Here is a 22,280-nt window from a genome sequence, read left to right as displayed (position 1 = left end):
ACCTGGCTCCATCAAGAGGGACTTATGACCTATGAAGCTGCCATGCCTCAATCCTGCATTCCCCAACCCTGTGCTCTCCAGGTGTGACTGGACTATAACTCCTGCCAGCTGCACCTAGCATGGCCCAGTGGCCAAGGAGGATGTGCCTCCTTACAGATTAAAAAACACACACAAACATGTTCTCTCTGACTTCCTAGTTTTCTGTTTTGTTTTTTAAATGCATGGGGGTTATTCAACCCGTAACCCATCTACCTGTGTGGTGTCGCAGTACATCCCAGGAGAAGCTGTGCCATTTGGTCTGCCTGGCTTCCACTTGACTTACTTTCAAACTTTCACTCTGAAACTTTGTTTGAGGAAATCCCCTGTGTAAGTCGCTTTCTCTAGTTTGTGCTGGCCTCAACTTGCACAGCAGACAGGGAGAATTTGTCGTGCTGACCCTGAAAAAATTGGGACATTCTGCAGCTTCCCAACTCATGACTAGTGTTCAACTCCGAAGGCCCTGGTTGCATTACTCATCTGGAAACAGCCCAAGTATGGCCATAATTTTGATGAATGATTCATAAGCGAAGTGTTAGTCATGTCTGAGGAGGTAGTGCTTAAGGTGGCCTTGAGGGCACTTTGTTCCTTCTCCTTAAGTGAGAAGGCCCAGAGAAGTCACTGAGCGACAGGATGTTTCCCCAGAAGGGCTTCAGTCTCATTCACACATTGGGTTGGTCTGGGCTTTGTTGTTTTGAAGACGCAAGAATCACATGCCTGCTCCACCTCCCCCAGGGCTGTCTTATTTTGACTTGCAGTGACACTCCGGCAGCAGTTCTGGCGGGTGTTTTAATAGCCAGTATGTTTTGAAGTGGCAGTGCCAGAGATTGAACATGTAGTCTTTAGACATGCAAAATATCTTTCTGGGGGAAGGCAAGGAGGAGACAGCTCTCTCTCCCTCTCTCTTTTTTAAAAAACCAACAGAAACAGAGCTTTACTGTACAGGTTGGTGTTCTCCACAGTCTCTGAATTCTGTTGTAGTACATGAAAGGAATTCAGCATTGAGTTGTCTGTGTTGAAAATACCACAAGTCTCTCTGTTGGTTTTGCTGCAACAAACTAACATAGCTGCCCACCTGGAAATTAGGGAAATAGATCCTGGGTATGTGTGTGTGCATATTTTTAAAGTTACTGGACTGTATTTATTGACCTTATCATTTTTTGTGGTTTTCCAATGATATTTCTTTATAGCTTTGTTATTTATTGACCTTACCATTTTTTGTGGTTTTCCAATGATGTTTTCTTTATAGCTTTGTTGTTTTCTGTCTGAAAAATTAAACGGATAGAGAGGAGAGAAGTGGGGAGAGTCTTGTGACAGTGGGTGGGTGTCAACAAACCCTTCTGCAGTATTGAAACAAAGCAGTTAGATAAATTTCCCGAAGATCATCAGGATATGTGGGGGGAGGGAATAGATCCACTATCAAGACTGGATTCAAGGCTCACCCTGAGCAGCTGACATATCTTGTTCCCGGTGAAAGTGAGTTTTAATTCTTGAATTGCTGCACCATTTGCTTTCTCTAGGGACCCAAATCACAATCCCTTTATGAAATTTGTTGTTGTTGTTTAAAAAATTGTACACTTTGCCCATTCAGCCGTATTCTCTGGGTGGTTCAGTTTAAAATCATTAAATATAAATGCAGCAGTTAAGATCTGTGTCCAGCTAAGTTCTAATTAGAGTAGACCCACTGAAATTAATGGGCCTGCATTAATTAAATTTGTTAACAAATTACTTAAATGGGTGTACTCTGAGTAGGGCTAGCATTGGATCCAGCCCTGTGTATGGCCAAATGTGGTTTCAGGCTAGGCTTTCTGGTACATATTTGTCCTGATGCTTAGGTGTTTATTGGTCAAAAGAACATACATACAACGAGGCCTTTGGTCCATCATTGTAGTTGTTACTATTATTGTTTATTATTATTTATACTTGTTGGTTGCTTGCTACCCAAAGGTCTCCAAGAGACTTTCAACACATTTAAAAACACTACTATAAATTCACTATGCCATAAAAACAAACCTCACAATACCGTGGAAGAGCCATGGCTCAGTTGCGGAGCATCCACATTGCATGTTGAAGGTCCCAGGTTCATTCTCTGGAATCTCCAGGTGGGGCTGGGACGGTTCCCTTGCTGCCCAGGCTCCCATCCCAAATTCCACAGCAGAGACTCTCATGTGAGCGTAGAGATGTGAAGGCCCTGGAAAGAATTCAATCTCCACCTCCCCAAAATCTGCCTCTGCACCCCCCCAAAAAGAAGAAAGATTGGGGGGGGGGATGCATTGGGGATGGGTGGGATTATGAAATATTTCCTTTTGGAACGGTGAGCAAAATGTTAAGGCAAGGTGTCCAAAATGATTTCTAGAACTATGTAGCAGGGAGACCTTTATGTAAGACTGCACAGTATCAGATAGTTACAGATCATTACTGAGAGTACAAGTCTCACATGCAAGCGCAAAATGCAATTTCTGCCATTGTCACAAGGGGAGGAAAGTTTCTTCCAGAAAAACCAGGGGTGGGGGTGGGAAGCTTGACAATTTCTGTAAATTTTACATCCCTACGTGGAGAGTAAGAAAGCTTTTCTCAAGACTTGCAATGGTGCAGGGCAGGCTATAGGTACAGAACGCCAAAGTGAGTTTGAGAACTGCATCAAGGATTTGAGACCATACGAGAGCTGCAAATGTGTCTCGACAAATAGCCGCTCCCCTTCTGCCAGCTATTAAAGGCAAGATGCGGCCTGCTCACTCGCAGGACTCTTTCCTCCTATGGCACTGGAGCACTTGGAGGCACGCACGCCTCCAAATGGGATCATGGGTCTGCTCCCAGTGGTGGAGGCGACTGAGTCGTTGTCAGCAGGACAGAGGTCATCCCCCATGGCTCCTCCTCCTCCTCCTCCTCCTCCTCCTCTCGTCTGGTTGACATCTTTGGTCATTGCTAGGGAATCTCACAGCTCCCTGGCTGGTGGCAGAATAGGGAGCCAGCAGGACAGTCTCCCCTTCTGTGCCCTTTAAAGGTGTAGAAGCGGGGCACCCATCCTCCCTCCCAGCCCCAACCCCAGCCCTAAGGCAGCTGGGATTGTGGGGTCACATTACCCTCAGACCCTGAGGAGCTGCTGCCAGTCAGTGTAGACAGTGCTGTGCTAGATGGATCAATGACCCAACCTAGTATAAGGCAGATTCCTATGTTCCTGAGCATGCTCTGCTCGGACTGAGTCCTGCTGCTTCCTTCTGGGGGAAACTGCTCTTTAGCGCTCAGTTGGAGCAAATGACAATTCAGGTTTCTCATGAATTGCCATTTGTTCCATTCAGTTGCTGAAGAGCAGGTTTTGCCTTGGAAAGGAGCAGGGCAAGGGAAAAGCCCCTCAGACCTGTGCCTAGAACGCGTGGGTCAAGCAGAAAACCACTTTGACCTATGCTTTCTATTCACTGCACATGCAGAAGTGTGGATGAGCCGTATCTGGCAGAAGCTGTCCAGCATCTCAGCTGCATCTTTGTCAACTCTGCTTCCTGAGAGTCTTTTAAAACTGGAAATGCTGAGCACTGATTGTGTGGAACCTTCTGCATGCAAAGCTTGTTCTTTACCACTGAGCTGTGGAGGTTGCTCTGTCCTTTGCAACCACACTCCCCACATCCCCGGCCAATCCCCTGAGTTCCCATGTGTGCGACGTGAACATTTTCTTCCACAATAAAGTGAGTAATAGCCTGCCCCCTCCCCAGCTTGCTACTCTCTGCTGTGTCGCACATGGGGCTTCAGAGGAGTTACGTTGCCAATTGCTTGTTTCTGAACAAGCTTGCTTTTGAACAGTGTATTCTTAGTTCTGCAGTGACTCAGGCAGGCAGCACCTTGGGGAAGAAAGTAGAAGCGAATGGAGAGGAGAAGCATCTCAGGTGATGGTGGAAGGCTGTGGGTGGGCAGTGGAGCAAGTGGGCCTTTGGCACTGACGTTTGGAGTTGTAGCGACTTAGTGTGCCTTCAGTTCCCTGGGAGCCAAAGCTCATAAGCATTACAGGGTGCCTTGCTGTCAGCGCTCCATAATTATGATATGCTAGCCCACGCTGTGATTTACACTTCAAATTTCCTTTTTCTTTTCAGCCACTCTACAACCAGCCCTCAGACACAAGGCAATACCATGAGAACATTAAAATGTAAGTACATGGCAATAAAGTCCTCTTCCATCTCTTTCTCTCTACCCCCTCCCCGCCTTCCTTTTAAATGTCTGTGCATTAGTGAGATTAAGGCAGGGGGAGAAAGAGATTCTTTGCCCTTCCTGCCTCAAATCTCTTCCTCCGCAGAAAAGCAGGAGGGGACATCTCTCCTGTTTGCCCTCGTGCTGCGTTTCCTGCTTTTGAGGCTTGAAGCAGCAAAATGTCCTAAGTGGTTTGTCATTTGGAGTCAGCGGAGAGATGGAGCAGGAGTGGCTGGAGTGTTGTGGGTAATTGCTGTGGAAGGTGAGGGAGGGAATCCGCTGCTGGAAAACAGAAAGGGGGGTGATGAGAAGGGAACTGGGGGACGTTCTTGTGCCTGTGTTTGGATGGGAGATTTGAAACGACCTGAAGATTCATGGCATTTTTCAGCATCCCTGAGCAGTTCAGCAAACAGGATTCTGCACTTGCACAGAGCTCGTTTGGGATGTCTGTAGAGGATCCTGCACTAGCCACGGGAGCAAGGTGGCTTTGGTCAGCACAGCCAGAAGATTGGGATGAGGGGAGTGAGGCCAGGTCCCTTGATGCTCAGGTTGGAAATTCCAACCTGACCCAGAAGTTATCCTGAAGTGAAGCCTTGCAACTTAAGTCCTTCCCCCAAAGAGACCACAACCACAGCAGCTCTTACAGCAGATCAGGTGTGGGTTTTGAGTTGGTGTAGATCATCAGGCTTCCTCAACCTGGCCATGTCTGGATGTTTTGGACTAGAACTCCCACCATGCCTGATCTCTGGCCATGCTGGCTGGGGCTGATGAGAGTTGCTGTCCAACGAAGTCCCCTGGGTGCCATGCTTTGGAAGACTGAGCCGAACTGTAGCGAAGGGTGTGTGTAAAGACAGAGAGGAGGGGAGGGAGCTGGGAGCACTGTGCTTTATCTCTGTTGTTCTGGTTCCATCATTACATTAATATTTTGGCTTTCCTGATACATATTTGGTGTTTGAAGCAAAGGAAAGGTGGCACCTTCCATGTACAGAAGCTGAGAGAACTGACAAGTGACAGGAGAACACGCTCAGTCGTACTGAGAGCAGCAGGCTAACATAGAGGCCACATGGCAGGCTGCATGCGAGATTCATCTCTGTCTTCCTGCCACTGCCACCCCTCAGCTTCTGCTGCTTGAGTCAGCTGCCTCGCTTTCCCTAACAGTTGTGCTGGCCCTGCTCTGGCTATAATGCTCCCTGGACCTGTTGATTATTGTGGGGACTTTTAATGTTCTCCATGGTGTTTCGTTATTAGCTTTGGGTTGGGATGGCTGACGGAGTCCCAATATGTGTTTTTGGAAGGCTGGGAGTTGTTGGGCTGGATGCTGACATTCACACAGCAGTGGGTGGGCAGAAGGAGGTTGGGCTTCCATGATGGGAGGAGGACAACTGTGAGGGCCTTTCTTCCGCCTCATCTGGGGCGGCCTAGTAGGCTTGTTGGCAACCTCATACGTTTGTGGGTGCTGAAGGTTAATGTTACGCCACCAATAATAAGATCATAAAATCCAGGAATTGATCCAGAATAAGCAAACCTATTTCTGCCATGCATCACCAGCTGGAGGAGGTGGGAGAGGTCTCCTGTTGTGGACCTACAGATTTCAAACCTCGCTGCAGCCAAGACTGGAGAGGTGGGGTGAAGGAACAAACCAGCCCCCTGCCCAAGTTCCCTAGTTCCCAGGTTTTGAGTGCTTCCCCTTCAGGCGGTGTGTATGTGAGACAGTACTGGAGTTCTTTTGGTGCACCAGATGCCATGCTGTCCAGGAGGCTCCCCTGCCAGAGCTGGCCAGGGTGGTCTTCGGTGTGGCCTTGCATTTCTTACATTTATATTCTTCATGTCTTCCATCGTAGATCCCGAGGTGGCATATACCAGGTACTGACCAGATCCACACCCACTTAGCTTTAGCAGGGTGGCGGCTCCTTATGCCTTCATGCCAGGGGTAGGCAACCTAAGGTCTGTGGGCTGGATCCGGCCCAATCGCCTTCTCAATCCAGTCCACAGACAGTCCAGGAATCAGCGTGTGTTTACATGAGTAGAATGTGCCCTTTTATTTAAAATGCATCTCTGGGTTATTTGTGGTGCATAGGAATTCATTCCCCCCCCCCCCCAATATAATCCGGCCCACCACATGGTCTGAGGGACGGTGGACCGGCCCACGGCTGAAAAAGGTTGCTGACCCCTGCTTCATGCCATATCCTGGGACCCTGAGATACTGGTGCTGAGGCAGTGTGCATGCCCTTTCCCACCCCCAACCCCAGACCCCGACAGGTGCAGCTCAGGATTTAAAGGCCATTTGTCACAGTCCTTGCGTGTTTCCTAGTGGCTCACCTCATTGGATAGCTTAAATACGGTTCTTGTCAGCTGTGGGTGGCTGCCCTGGCATTCAGGAACACACTGAGGGGAACATGATGGTAATGTATATCCTCTGTGGTCCCCTCTGGAGGACTGTCCCTTGCCTGCTCAGCCACAGTGCAGCTAGAGGAGGGAGTGTAATGCTATCGCCCTAAGAACAGCCACAGCAGGCTTGTATTGCTGCCCGGAGGCTGTCAGCCCAAGCCAGTGAGTGAGGAGATAAAATCGGAATGGACTGCTGGGTTGGCATTTGTGGCCCTGTGCAGCTGAGACTTGGCACAGCAAACCTGGAGGGGAACAAACACCAGAAGCTGCCTTATATTGAGTCAGCCCACAGGTCTGCCTGGCTCAGTATTTCCATACACTGGTTGGCAGCAGCTTTCCAACGCAGGGCCAGTCGTACCTGGAGAAGTTAGGGCTTTCTGCATGGAAAGCAGATACTCTGCCACTGAGCCTAAGGCCGTAGTTGGACTGAGAAACAGCATTGAAGACTGCAAGAAGCCCTTGCCAGCCCCCTAACCTCCTTTTTGCCTCTTATCTTTGGCTTCTGCGGTCTCAGTGCCGCACAATTAACAAGGACTAGGAACTTGTCTCTCTGTGTGTTTCACTAAAATGAAAGAAACCATAGGGTTGTATCCAAATACATTTTACTCAGTGAAGTTAGCCATCTCCACCACTTTTAATGGGCATACTCTTGTGTATGGCTAATGTTACCCTTGGAAGGTAGCCCACCCCTGATTTAAGTCATGCAATCAATTCTGAGGCTGCAATTCTGAGCCCAGAAACGCCTTGTCCTCCTATCTGTTCCCTCTCCTTCCTTCCTTCTCTTCTCCCCTCCTTCCACTGCTACCAAGGTACGCCATTGTTGCATTTTTGTGGGCCTGGAGATGTGGTGATGAGTCTCCATTCTGGCATGTCATTCTTAACAATTGGCCCCATAAGGCTGTCCTCTCTTCCTGTGCACAGTGTGCCCTTTTGATCCACGTAACCAATGCCTGGATGTTTAATGTTTCTGCCTTTTAACAGTGCACAGTTAAAATTAATTTCATGCCCCAGTTCATTCCTGCATCTGCAATTTCAGGAGCTTCTAAATCATTGCATTCAGCTCCCTGGGAGACCAAGATGCAGTGTGGCTTAAAGAGCTTCACTGTGACTTTGTACATTAGCTGTGGTGGTAACACAAGAAGCTGCCTTAATGTAAAATCTGGCCTCTAGTGAGTCCAGCCCAGCTTTGACACTGTTTTGACTTTCAGTGGCTCTCCCAGACCTTAGGCAGAGAGAGGCTTTCCCTTCCTTGTAGCAGAAATTGGGTTCAGGGGAATGCCTGCCTAAACAGGTATGTCTTTGGGAGCTGGCGGAATGCCAACTCTGATGGAGCCTCATCAGTATTGGCATCCTACCAGCTCCTGAAGACTCATCTGTTTAGGCAGGTGGTCCCCCGAGTTGATTTTATTGATCTAGCTGTTCTTTCCAAACTGTTGGGCTTTTTGATTGATAGTTTGATTGTATATTTTAATTAAGGATGTTTTGATTCCCCGGTGTATGGCTGTTGTTAATTTTAATTATATCTTGATTTTAGAGTTGTAAACTGCTTTGAAGTCATTTTTGGCATGTAGCCAGGGCAGTGTATAAATTAATAAACAAATAGCATGGGATCCTTTAGCACAAGGATGGGAAACCCATGGCCCTCCACACATTGTCAGATTCCGGCTCATGTCATCCTGGCTGAGGCTGATGGAAGTTAATGTCCAGCATCTGAAGAGCCACCTGGCTTTGTATTGTCCACACGAAGTGGCAGCTCTTCTCCAGGGCTTCAGGCAGGAGTCTCTCCCAGCCCCACCTGGAGATGCCAGTAGGGATTGAGCCTGGGACCTTCTGCTTCCAAGGCAGGCGCTGCAATCCCACTGCTACCAACCCCTCCTTGGGCTACAGCTTCAAATGCCTTTAGCCTGGAGTGACCCTAATGAATCTGCACCGGTAAGAGCTGGGCTATAAAAGGATTGCATTTCTACTGTTTTCAATTATTAAAATCTTGCTTTTGGAGGCTCTCTCCTTCTTTGACCTTTTTGCCTTCTCTTCTCTGTAATACGCTCTGCTTCATGCTGAAGGTATGCAGCAAGTTGCCAAGGTGGCCACATACTTGCATAGTCTTCTTGGGTGCTTGATTCCCTTTCCCCTTTTAAACACAGCTGGCATCCTCCTCAATTAAAATTTCTCCCCACGTCCCTTTTCTGCTCCCGAGCATTCAGAGTTTCTCTTGGGAGCTTGCAAGAAAGTGTTTAGATGAATTATTTAAATGCTTGAGAAGCATGTTGCTGGCCTTGGTGGTTTCCTTCTCCCTCAACCCCTGACTCCCAAATACTATGTACCATTCCCTCTCCCCTGCCCCACCTCAACCCAAGTGGATGAAGTACCAAGAACTGTGGCGAGCAAAGTATGAGTAGGAATATAGGAAGCGGTTTTACAACAGGTCCTTCTACCTGTCCCTCTAGCTGAGGGGTAGTCAACCCGGTGCTTTCCAGATTTTGCTGAACTACATCTCCCATCATCCCTGGCATAGGGACATAGGAAGCTGCCTCATATGGAGTCCGATTCTTGGTCCACCTAGCTCAGTGTTGTCTACACTGATTGGCAGTAGCTCTCCAGGGATTGAGAGGGGAGGCATTCCCAACTCTAGCTGGAGATGCCAGGGATTGAACCTGGCACCTTCTGCTTGCAAAGCAGGTTCTCTTCCACTGAGCCACACCCTTTCCGCGTATTCTATGAGACCAACACAAAGGGCTGGACCATTGGCCAGGCTGGCTGGGGCTGGAGGGAATTGGGAGCCCAGTAGTATCTGGGAGGAACCAGTTTGGCTTTGTGATCCTTCTTTAAACCAGAGATGCCAGGGTTGAACCGGAGACCTTTTGCATGCAATATGCAAACTCCTGCCACTGAGTTGCAGAGCACCTCTGACACACATGTTGGTGACTTGTGGAAGGCGGTTGTTAGATCACCACACCTCAGCCACTGTGATGTCTCAGCAGAGTCTTCAGAGATTTCCGCTCCAGCACAACAGCTTCTTCCAGAGTCCCAGTTAGGGGAAAACTCCTCTGCCACACAGCTAAAAGTAACGAAGTGTTTATGGTCTCCAGACACAAGACAAAGCTGAACACTGCTATCTACTATATACAGATCTTCTGGTCTCTGTAATAAAGACACATAGGTACAGAGAGATCCGCTAACACTGTCACCATGCTAGCTAACGCTGCTCTGTAAAACTCACAGCCTCTTCCCTGGACGCTCACAGATTCAGAGTCAGACCCTGACAGCAAACAGGGCAGCATCAGGATTTGCATCAGGACCCCCTTGCATACAAGAACATAATGAAGGCAATGCCCTAGAGACCATTATACCTATCTCTGCAATCTTGAACTGAAGGGAAGGTGAATGACTTAGCAAGTCGTACACTCGAACTCGGCTCTGTTGCTGTGGTAACCCAGTGCAACTCAGAACGTCCAGCAGCTTGGGGGATGTGCTAACTCAAGACATGGACCAAGCATCCATGGATCACATTACACCACCAACACACATATAAACCTTTGAACTGAGAATTAAGCTTCTTCTCTAAAATGCAGACCAAATGAAATTACCCTCTGTTCCTGTTTACTGGGGTTGCCTCATTCCATCCAAACCCGCCAGCAGAAATCTCTTCCTAGACCGGAAGGGCAAGGGCACGTGGGTTGCTCCTCTTCAGCTCCCGGGCATCTCCTTCTGTTTTATTTCTGCCATCTGAACCGCCGGCCCTACTTGGTCCCCTTCTTTCCGTTCCCCTTTGCCAAGCTCTCTGCTGATGTTGATCCTGGCTTTTGGATGAGTCAAAAGGCTTCCTGTGTAATGTAATACCTGCGATAAAAGTTTGTGACCACCTAACAGACATGCTTTTGTCTCTTTCTTGGCTCCAGCTTCGTCTCAGGAAAGCTGGCCTCTCTTATATCTCCGCTGCCTTTATCTCTCTCCTTTCCCCCGCCAGCCACTCCCTGGCTTTGGGGTTTTTAATCTACGTGCAGCATACGTTTACACAATATACTGAAGCTGTTAACCCCCCTGGAGGCTGGCCAGAGATATTCAGGTGGCTGTGGGCCAGGGAATACAAAACACCAAACTTCTTTCACAGACTCCTTTTCCAAAGAGCTTGGAACTGTGCCTGATGAGAGCATTAAGGTGGAATTTTTCTCTTTGCCCAGTGGCTTTTAAGTAGAGGGAATGAGCTTTGCTTATGCTGGCTATTGACCCTACAGACGTTTCACGTAGAAGCTAGTGCTCCTCAGGAAGGCAAGTAGGTGGACCTGCAACCCTACAAATATTGTTGGAAGGCTGCAGGATCCCTGTCTCTGGTGTAAGGCACTCCAAAGTTTGAACCAGGAGCTAACCCAGAATTGTGCTTGCCCAGGACCCTCTTTTTAGGCTGTGAGGGGAATCTGGGTGTGCAGCATCAGCCTCTGTCGTGGGCAAGCAGCATGTCCAGCCCAAGTACAAGTAGGAAGAGCCTGGTCATGCTGCGTTGGCCAAAGCTAGTCCCCTTGCCCCACGGCAAATAAACCTCATTTCCCTTGTTTTGCTCTCAGTCTCCAGTTCCTTCCTCTTCATATATTGCCTTTTGAATTTTAGATTGTAAGTGTCTTGATGCAGAGACCTCCCCTGTTACATTTTTGGAAATGGTACTAAATGAACTTCTAAATTTTTTTAAAATGAAAGTCAGCTTCGAACCCTGCAGCTATATTTTCATGCAGACAGCTTCCCATGGCAAAAGAGACAGCTGGCATTTTAAAAAGCAAAAAACAACAACAACCCTGCTACTTTTTATATGTAAGTACCCCTCAATGTCTGGGGGATTTTTTTACAATTTATTTTTAATAAAGAAGAGCCCGTTAGAGCCAAAAATGTAACCTCTGCATTGCTTACGAAGGTGAGTTTCTGTGTGCTTAGCTTGGTCCCACCCTCTAGGACTCCCCAGCGCTTCTGACATCTCTGATTTTCCTTCCCTTTTAATCGATGTAAACAGTTAGAAGATCGTTGCTGGGGAGGTGGTGGCGTGTTGCAGTTCTGACCTTTCTAAAGTGCTGTTTGCAGTGGCTGAGCGCCTCTCCCACTGGTGTGTGTCAGTTCTTTACCTTCTGCCGGCTGCGCTGCAGAAATTCTGCAGCCTCGCTTGCTTGCTCTGCCTCCAGGGACCGCGACATGTGCTTCCTCCGATACATGGCCCGAATTAACCTTCTCGCAAACGGTTTCTAAGTAACGGCAGTGGCACGTAGCGAGGGCTGGCTGCGAAGCACACCAATGCTCACAGGAGCCTTTTGAAGCGGAGTGGGATCCGCAGAGTTCCCCCTCCCTTGCACAAGGCGTGGTGGGGTGCAGAAGGTAAGGAAACCACGACAGCCCAGCCCCTTTGTAAACGCTTTCGAAACTCTTTGCTGCCTTTGCAAATGCACAGAGCCAGCTCAGCCTCGCTCACTCCTCCATATTAACCTTCTTGGGGGTCCAGCAAAACTGAATAATTGAGGCAGGTATTGTAAAGCATCTCTGTTCTTTCAAGCCCTTTTGATGTGCTTGGAGTCTGTGTGTTACGGCTTCCTGGTCTCCTGCATTTCTCTCGGATTGGGCCAGCAGCTCCCAAGGCTTTCGAAAAAGGTTGTTATTGACTATTTCAGCTGTCTTGCCCAGAAGGGAGAAGGTGAGGCTGGTGGGATGGTCTTCTACTCCCTCTCCTGCTGTCTTTCTCTCTCTGCCCCCCTCCCCACTTTTGGAGCTGCTCCCTTGTGCATGTAAAGAGCACCAGAAACCCTTCTCCTTAACCTCAGGGGTTTGATTTCTGATGTGGTACCTTTGGCACACGTGGGAAGGCCCTTCACAGATGACCGTCCTTAATGAGGGCAGAACAGGAGGAGCTCACCTTTGCTGTTGCCTCATTGCACCGAGTGCTTAATTGGGTTGTTGCTTTGTGGTTTTTGCACAATTCCAACGAGGTTTTCTTATTCATGTTATGTATTACTACATTTATATCCTACCTTTTTGCCAAGGACCTGACTCTCTCCTTCTTCATTTTATCCTCACCACAAGCGTGTGAGGTAGGTCTGGCTGAGAAACAGTGACTGGACCAAAGTCACCCAGTGAGTGTCACAGCTGAGTGGGGATTTGAACCCTGGCATTCAAGGGCTGAGTCTGACACTCTAACCACTAGGCCACACACCTAGTGATGAAAACAAGATGGGAATAGGATCTGCTGAGCAATTAACTTTCACAAAAATATGCAACCACAATGGTATAGGGTGTTAAACTGGGTTGGCTCTCCATGAACACCTATTATTAGGATAAACACCCCTTAAACAAATAAGTTGTCATTTAATTTGATGTTTATTAGTTTTCTCATAATGAATTCTTATTATTGCATTTTGTACTCCACTTTTTCAAAGTAGTTTCCCAACCATTTTGTACTCACAACAACCCTGTGAGATATGTTTGGTTGAGAGATGGTGACTGGAAAAAGTCACTTGATGAGCTTTCTGGCTGAGTTGAGGCTCCCCACTCCTGGTTAGCTAAATTTGGCAGGTGGGAGGGGTCACCCACCTGTCAATCACCTGACATTGGGTATGCTGTGCTTTGAAGCCCCATTTGTTGGGACTTCAAAGCACAGGGTGGGAAAATTGGAGATTTAAAGGAGCAGTGCAGGGCTATTTGAAAGATTTTGGGAAGCTCCTTTGTGGTGTTCCATTAAACTCACTATTCTCATAAGTTTAAAGGAGCAGTGAGAAGCTGCTTCAAAGAGCAATGCTGGGAGAGGGGAGGGGGAGTGTGCCTTGCTCCTGCAGAGCAACAATGGGGAAATTAAGCTCCTGATGGTTCCTTTGAAGTGCCGCTCTTATCTGCCCCATATATGGCGGCAAGTGTAGAATGGGTGAGCATGACTTCCACCAAAATGACCTCGCAGGCAAAATGGAGAGGCCCTAGCAGGCTGCCTTTGACCTGCGGACCTGAGATCCTCCAGCCTTGTGCTGCACCATTTTGGTTCTACACTTAGTATATACGTAGCACTTTCTCAAAGTGCTTTATAAAGATAACGCCTGTTATTCTTATGAGAGCCCTACAGAATAGGGTGTTGTTATTATTCTCATGTGTTTGGGGGGGTGTAGCTGAAATTTAATGGTTTTTCTAACTCACTAAGTAAGTTGCCATCTGTCTGAGACTTGAACCTGGGACATTCAGTTTATCTCCCCAAACCACTGCATGATACCAAGAACTAAGCCTGGGGTCCAGAGGCTGGATGCCCAGACCTAAAGATCTGCCGGTTATTTCATGTTTGTTGTTCCTACTGGTTTTGTTTTATTTTTATTTAATAAATTTGTATACCACACTTCATCTGAAGATCTCAGGGTGGTTCACAGCATAGCAATATAATAGAAAAACACAAACAAAATACATAATAAAAACAAGAAGAAAAACAAATCATTTTTGGTTTGTCCCCCCACCCCCCTCCCTCAAGCACATTTAAAAGGCTATAGGTTGTTGAGCAGCCAAAGGCCTGGTTGAAGAGGAGTGTTTTCACCTAGCGCCTAAAGAGATGTAATGAAGGTGCCAGTTGGGCCTCCTTGGGGAGAGCATTCCAATGTGGGTGTGCCATCACAGAAAAGGCCCGTCCTCATGTTGTCACCCTCTGGACCTCTCGTGGAGGAGGCACACGTAGAAGAGTATCAGATGTTGATCTCAGGTCCCGGTCAGTTCATATAGGAAGAGGTGGTCCTTGAGTTAGTGCGGTCCTGAGCCATTTAAGACTTTATAGGTCAAAATCAACACTTTGAGTTGGGCCCAGAAACTAATGGGCAGCCAGTGCAGCCAGACCAGCATTGGTACAATATGCTCAAACCATCTTACCACAGTGAGGCACACCTGGATACCAAATTCTACACCAGCTGAAGTTTCCAAACCATCTTCAGAGGGGTTACTGTTGTTGTTACTAGCAATTATTTTTTTATTCTGGCCTTCCTACTGAAGGAACCCAGGGCAACAAGCATGAAGTTTATAGGGAAGGGCTTGTGGGCATTGCTGTACTGCTGTTGTTTAGCATACAGTGACTCACAGTTGTTGCCCCCCCCCCTGAAAAGCTTGTTTGTTGCTCCCACCATGAGACCTAGAAACATGCATGTAAAATAAATCAAGCTGGAGCATTGTGGTACTTGATTAAATTGCAGAGGCAGATGCTGTTCCAAAGAGCAGTGGAGGGGTGATGTTCTCTTCTTGTTTTTAAGCATACCAGATCAAAACGGAGCAGACTGCTTTGTAATGGAATTGTTTAATGGTGGACCTGCTCTTGCCCTTCTTGCTGGCTGTAATTGGGTTAACCACAAAGGGCTCTCCCTCTGCTGTGGCTTTTTGCTTATGGGGTAGAGGATTTTTGATTCAGAGGGTCAGCTCCTGTTTTCCCGTTGAAAGGAGGAAGCTGCTACCCTGCCAAGCAATACCTTGGAAATTGTGTCCTATTTTTACATCAAAGCCTTTGCAGCCAAACTGGAGAAAATGGGGCTCAATATGGCCATTGTTTGGGAACCTGGTTTTAGCTTGTCACCTCATGTAGCTGGTTAAAAAAAAGGCCACTTCCACAAGGTATGTATGTACCTGTCCTGGCTAATCGTTTGAGTCTACTAGGGCACAAAGGGAGGCTTGGAGTGGGCTCAGCTTTGGTGAGAGTCTCACACCTCTGGCAACAGATAGCAAACATAGGAAAGGTAGATTTTGATCAGATGGTCTCTGGCCCCCCGCAACTGAAAAGTCATATGCCCCAGGTTGGCCTGATGATTTTCAGAGCTCAGTCAATTAAGCAAAGTCAATTAAGCAAAGGGAATCTAAAGGGCTATTGCAGCACGTAACTTTGCTCGCTTGCACGGTCATCTGCTTCAGGGCACGCTTAATCTTGGGTTGCACCAGCTGATTCCTGGGTGGCATTGAAGGCAAATGGGTTGCCCTGCCTTCAGCACAAAGAGATTTAGATTTATGTGAGGCTTGACCAGGCAAAATTTTGGTCACATGCAAATATCTGCGGCTTGTCTTCACTTTAAATATGTGCTTGTTTATACCAGTTCAGCTGTCTTAGCTTCCCCTAAAGATTTCTGGTAATGGTAGTTTGCTGAGAGTGTTGTTAGAGAATCCTAATTTTGCTCTCTTGAAAATGCTACTATTCCCACAATTTTATGAATGACAGTTTATCTAAGTTATTATATAAAAGTAATATATAGCAGTTGTTTGTTATACTTTATATTCATCAATTTAAAATGTGAATATATTTTGTGTTTTATAGGTTGTGTGCACTATATTTTATGTGTGTGTATAATATATCAATAATTATTGTAGTAATGCAAGTTTGTGGTGTAGAGGTACACAGCAGTTCCTTCAAAACAATAGTGTAGATGTACACTTCTATTGTAGCTGCTCAATGAAGTTACTGCAAAAGGAACTTCATTCAAATAGCCTTTTGTACTCTGTTGGGTTCAGCTATCCATTAACATGTTGTAAACTGCCCTGAGATCTACGGATGAAGGGTGGTATACAAATTTAATAAATAATAAAAATAATAACACTGAAGTTGTGCTGGGAAATTTTCTTCAGGTTGTCTGTAATTCCAAAGGACTTGTGTTTTTCCCCACCTTTGTGTGAACCGTCTATATAAGCAATTTGCATGTGACAGGTACCTGTAGGTGCTCAGTTAAACTTCTGCAGCTATTTAAAACGCGGACCAGAGAAAATGCTGCTGGAACCTTCTCTGCATGGTTTGGAAGCATGTATGTGCCTCTTGAGGATCATGCCATGGAGAAAACTCATTGTGAACAATTACCTTGCAGACTGATGCTAGAACTGTGTGTGCGAGAGAGAGAGGGAGAAGGAGAAGGAGAGAGAGGCACTTTAACAGAATCTTGCCTTTTCTTCTCCTTTGCAGAAACCAGGCAATGCGGAAGAAGTTGATCTTATACTTCAAGAGGAGAAATCATGCTCGCAAGCAGTGGGTAAGTGATGCCCCATTGGCTTCTGTAGGACTCCTTTGAAAAACAAACATATCCCGGATGGAGTTACATAGTCTATTGGCAACTCATGTATGCAGATCCTGGGGGATGCAGCTTCACCCGCACTGTGGCACTGAGGTGCGTTGATCTGCAGGGGAGAAGAGTGCTTAGGAAAGAAGTAGGTGGTAGCCAAAGTTGATCCCTGGGGAAGGAAGTCTGATGCAGAGCAGGTCAGAGGAAGGAGATGGAGAGGACAAGGGGAAATGGCCAGGTAGAGAAAGCAGGGGGAGGGGAGTTTTGCTTTTTTGAAATAACCAGACTGTATTTAAATTACGTGTTTAAGGAAGGGGCATAGCTAAAACTGGAAGGAGCACTGCTAGCGTGAGAATAAAGTGGGGCCATTAGGTCAACAGTCCATGCAAATGATTCCCCCCCATTTTCTGTTTACACTGCTAGTTTGTGGGGAGGCACCCTCCTTGGCGAGCTACCCGGAACCTTGTTCGTGTTCTGGTTTCAGTGCCCCCTTGAGGAACCGAAGGGAATCCATGCAATAACAGCCTGTGTGATTGGCAGGCAACATGATGTCTTTGGATTGGTCATCCCTGGGTTAAATTGCAGGGGGGTTGCCTGGTCAGCTGAGTGTGCTTAAGGCCCCAGCTGCCACCTGTTTTGAGTTCCTTCGGCTTTCAGTTTCTCCGAACCCTTCAAGCCACCGGTGGCTCCTGGCCACAGCAGGTATGCTCTGCCTCCACTGTTGCCCTGTGCCTCTGAATGCCAGTTCCTGGGAATCACAAGAGGAGAAAGCACTGTTGTACTGAGGTTCCTATAGGCATCTGATTGGCCATTGTAAGAACTGGATGCTGGGCTGGATGAGCTTTTAACCTGATGCAGTAGGACTTTTCTTGTGTTCTTAAGCCTAGATCTGCGTACAGCTTCTGAAGAATCTGGCCAGGTCCTTGCAGCCTTTTACTCATAGATCCTAGCAGTACTGACTGAGTATCTTAAATGTTTTGACAAGATGCATAACTGGGGTCTGTTCCACTTTCTGCCGCTACTTCTAAAGCTCTTTGGAAGTTATTTTGAAATCATCATTCTAAAGGGATTACAGTTCAGAGCTTAACTAGTTAGCAGAGGAGATGCTGTTTGGCTGGAACACTCGTTTTGTCAGATGGATGCTTGGTGTTTCAAGGTACTGAGCTAAACAGAAGCTAAAGTGACTGAATCCTCAGCCGGATTAATTGGGAGCTCGAACTTGAATCTCTTTATATTTCTCTTCCTGGCTGGGCATCAAGCACAGCTGAAGCAGAGCAGCACTTTGTTCTTGGCTGGATCTAGACCTGTTTCAAGAAGCCACTAAGCTGTTGCTAAAAGGAAAGGGTTGACTTTGTTTTGCAAAGAAACCACCCCTCTTTCAAATACAGGCACTTTATCACTAGGGCTATGAAGCAGAGAAATGACCAAGTGCTGCTTGTTTCATTTTGGGCAGGCCAAACTTTCCTGCCTGGGCATTTGGGGCTGTAGTGACTAATCCTGCCCTGTGCTGCTCTCTGAGTTGCTGTCAATCTGGTCTTTGTTTCTTTATGGCAGGCAGAGAACCTGTGACCCTCCCAGGTGTTACTGGACTCCCAGTTCCCATCAACCCCTGCTAACGTGCGCAGTGGTCAGAGATGATGGGAGTTTTGAGACCGTTTTGACCTCCGTGTGGTTACGCAGACAGCATACAAGTTGTGCCTTTGGCAAGGTGTCCTCTGGTGAACTTCACAATGGAGTTTGCCCTGTGGGTCAGATTTTCCATAATATCCCCATGAGTGGACCCATACCTCTTCCCAATCCGCCACCTGCAGAGGTTTATCCACACTTTGCATAATAGGAACTCTGGCCAAAGGAATATAAGAAGTTAAGGGGAGTCTGCTAGATCAGGCCAGTGGCCCATCTAGCCTTGGATCCTGTTCCATACAGTGAACCAGATGCCTGTGGGAAGCCCGCAAGCAAGACCTGAGTGCAGCAGTGCTCTCCTGCAGTTTCCAGCAATTGGCATTCAAAGCATATTGCTGTTGGCCATGAAAAAGGAGCAGGAAAAGATGAGAGTGACAAGAAGCACCTAAGGAGAAAATGCCAATCTGCGTGCCCAGGCCATTGAGTGCTTGCCAGGTCGAAAACTGTTTTATTTATTTGGCACAGACAGTAGAAATTGTGAAAGGAACAGTGGTCTCTCAGGAATGTAAGGCTTGAGCCACTCAAGGTTAAAAAGCAGCACCTCTATGGAAGCTGTGAGGGGAAGAATGGTCTCTCAGGAACATTGGCCTCAAACCATCCATGGATAAAGGTGAGGGGAATCAACCTGGAAACTTCCAGGCAGTCCTTAAGGATGGGCCTGTGCGGCGAAGACTGCAGTACAGAGGCTCAAGCTTGACAGGAAATGGCTGTGGCCTTCTCGGAGATGGATTTCGCATGCTTTTCTTCACCGTTAGAGAGCTTCGGCCATGCTTTTGCGGTACACAATAGACCAGAGTAATTCCAGGAGGCCTAAGAGGATTACTGCAGGGACTCTCTGAACATTCTTGGTTCCTCCTTCCCCCCCTTCAGTCTTTTTGGGGCGGCAGGGGGGGCATGGAAGCCTGCCAGTTCATGCAATTTTTAATGCGTGCCTTCCTCTTGGGTTCTGGACAATAGGCTCAGCCCCCCCCCCCGCCCCCGCCAATGCCTCTTGCCAACTGAGTCATACTCCTGTTCACGTTTGAGTGTGTGTAAAGGGGGGGGGGTAAAAGTTCCTGCTCTCATTCTATCTACTTAAGGAACTGTATTGGACAGCATTTTTGCAGACCTGTTGTCAAGAAATGACAAGCATTTCTATGTACTTCATTATTTATATGTTGTTCCTGTTTTGTTTTGTTTTGCGGGTGGCGCTGTGGGTTAAAACCACAGAGCCTAGGACTTGCTGATCAGAAGGTCGGCGGTTCGAATCCCCGCCACTGGCTGAGCTCCCGTTGCTCGGTCCCTGCTCCTGCCCACCTAGCAGTTCAAAAGCATGTCAAAGTGCAAGTAGATCAATAGGTACCACTCCGGCGGGAAGGTAAACGGCGTTTCCATGCGCTGCTCCGGTTCTCCAGAAGCGGCTTAGTCGTGCTGGCCACATGACCCGGAAGCTGTACGCCAGCTCCCTCGGCCAATAAAGTGAGATGAGTGCCGCAACCCCAGTGTCGGTCACGACTGGACCTAACGGTCAGGGGTCCCTTTACCTTTACCTTTTACCTGTTTTGTTTAATTGTGTGTGTGTTTTCTTAAAACCTCAGTGCTTTTCAAAACTATCAGGAACTTTTGCCACACTCATTTGTCTGCTGTGGAGACCCTTGGTGTCTTTTCCAGGACCCCACAGAGCGGTTTGGGAAATGTCCCAGGTGAACATCCAGTTGTCACAATAATCTCGTTACAACTCAGGAACCTAGTTGCAGCCTTTCCTCATAGGGAATTTGCTTCAAGCACTTGATTATTTTCTGTCCCTTTTCCAGCCATACCATTTTTTAGTTTGACCACAATGATTTCTACTCTTCAAGGGAGGGCCGTCTGCAGATCAGGAAGTCCTCCTTATCAGGAAGTCTGTTCCTCACAAAATAGGAACCAGAACCTTAATGCTGCGGCACCTGCTTGTTGGCATCTAAGCATTAGACACCTCTGTTGTCTTTTCAGCACCTCCTGAAGACCTTTGGCTTCTGAAAAAAATCTTTCCTAGTTTCCATATGTACTGGAATTACTTTTGTATGTTTTAAGTGTTTTGTCATTTGTGTATTTGCTGCCCCATGCTCTTTTGGGAGGAAGGGCGGCGTATAATTTATTATTATCATTGATCTTCTCCTTAAGGACCCCCTTGATAAGCTCTCAGGGATTTCCCGAAAGTCTGGGCTCAAAACCCATTTATATCCTCATTCATGCTTTTGTGGCAGCAGCTTTTAATCAGTTGGCTCAATTGATTAAAATCTCAAGCTCAAGGGACAGGATTTGGGGCTCCCCCATCCTATCTGCCTAATGTACCTTTACCTGCCCAATGTACAATCATCTTTGTCTCAGGTGATTACCACCCTTGCCACATCCTGTTCCTCAGTGACTAGTTGTTCCTAGACTGCACATTTCATTAGCACCCCCCCCCTCCTTATCACCAGAACTTAAATGATAAAGATTTGTTTCATATACTGAGCACATGAGGAGATTGTTGTACGGCTTATCTTCCCTGCCATGTTCTTCAGTTTTGTGACTTTTCACTGAGAATCATTGTTAATTTTCCCCTGAGACCTTGCTGCTGAGGTGTAAGAAGGTATTTGAAATGGACTTCCAAGGGACCATTTTGATCTCTCTCTCTCTCCCTCTCCCTCTCCCTCTCCCTCTCCCTCTCCCCCCACCTTCTCCCTCCCCACAAAACCCACCGTTTCAGGAACAGAAATTTTGCCAGCGCTATGACCAGCTTATGGAAGCCTGGGAAAAGAAAGTGGAGCGCATAGAAAACAACCCCCGGCGCCGAGCAAAGGAAAGCAAAGTACGTGAATATTATGAGAAGCAGTTCCCAGAGATCAGGAAACAGAGGGAACTCCAGGAGCGCATGCAGAGGTTAGTGGAGACGTGTTCAAGTGTGTGTTGGCAGGAGGGCATTAAGACTCCTTTGGCACTGAAGATGGCATGTCAGTTTCTGGTGGAGAGGAATGTCTTGTGGTAAAAAGGGGCTTTTCCTCTAGTTCCTTGTGTGGAAAGTGCTGGCCTCCAGGCAGCAGCCTCGCTAAAATGGTTTGGGGAAGAAGTCCATGGGCAGAAATTTGCATAGAATTTTAATATGCTATTAAGCGCATAGATGTGAATTCAGAATGGAAATGTCAAAGAAGTCAAGCCAACTAATTTCTAGTCCAAATCACCTGAGATAATTTTTTTAGCTAATTTTGCAGCATGTCCCAGATGAACCCAAATCTGATTTTTTTCCAGTTTGTTTACTTCCAGTTACTTTCCTTTTAAAACAACAACAAATAAATTCTTTCGCCCCCAATAAATTTTATTAAAGTTTGAAAAAGGATACACAAAAGTTAGTATCAAATATGCAATAAATTTCTCAGTTGATCCTGCACCAAACCATTTGGGTTCCCCTTCCGTTACCACCACCACCTTGCCCCAAATCCTCTCTAGGTAAAATAAATATATTTAATTTCCTCTAATTAAAACCAGAGGGGGAAATATTATTGTATGGACATAAGAATTGCACTGCTGGATCAGGCCAAAGGCCCAGATGGTTAAGCATCCCGTTCTCGCTAGAGCCAGCCAGATGCCTCTGGGAAGCCCCCAGGGAGGACCTCAGGGCAGGAGCCCTCTCAGCTCCCATTAGTCACTAGTACTCAGAGGCACACTCTCTCTGTGGGAGGTCATGCACACCCGTCATAACTGGTGGCTCTTGATAGGTGTATTTCTGTGAAGTTGTCTGATCTCCTCTCTGAAGCCGCCTAAGTTAGTGGGCATCTCTGCATCTCGTGGCAGTGAATTCCGTTGCCAAGGGTGATGCAGTCCTCAAGCCCCTTGGCTGGGAAAGGTCTGATCCAGTTCCTGAAAGCTCAGGAATTTGGCTATCACTGGTTTAGCACAGAGACTATACAACAGTCTCAGTCCTCCAAACCCACACAGATGAGCCAATGTAGTCCAGACTGGCTTTCCAAGCACACCGCCTCC

The 22,280-nt window shown here is 47.2% G+C and overlaps 2 protein-coding genes across 49 annotated transcripts in view; both read left to right on the top strand.

Annotated features, from left to right (window-relative positions):
- The window catches only part of LOC310667244 (uncharacterized protein), a 559,738-nt gene that overhangs the window by 240,729 nt on the left and 296,729 nt on the right, over positions 1-22,280 (top strand). The gene's annotated exons all lie outside the window — the stretch shown is intronic.
- Positions 1-22,280, top strand: part of NCOR2 (nuclear receptor corepressor 2) — a 348,844-nt gene that overhangs the window by 156,767 nt on the left and 169,797 nt on the right. For all 48 annotated transcript variants that reach the window (XM_083418926.1, XM_083418964.1, XM_083418929.1 and 45 more), the window contains exons 8-10: positions 4,119-4,171; positions 16,520-16,586; positions 21,010-21,182. In XM_083418926.1, coding sequence (XP_083275052.1) covers positions 4,119-4,171; positions 16,520-16,586; positions 21,010-21,182 — 293 coding nt within the window. The remainder of the gene's footprint in view (positions 1-4,118; positions 4,172-16,519; positions 16,587-21,009; positions 21,183-22,280) is intronic.

The sequence above is a fragment of the Podarcis tiliguerta genome, assembly GCF_965153285.1.
Source record: "Podarcis tiliguerta genome assembly, chromosome: 16".
Classification (NCBI taxonomy): domain Eukaryota; kingdom Metazoa; phylum Chordata; class Lepidosauria; order Squamata; family Lacertidae; genus Podarcis; species Podarcis tiliguerta.
Note: the sequence above shows the minus strand (reverse complement) of the source record. Positions and strands in the feature narration are given on the sequence as shown.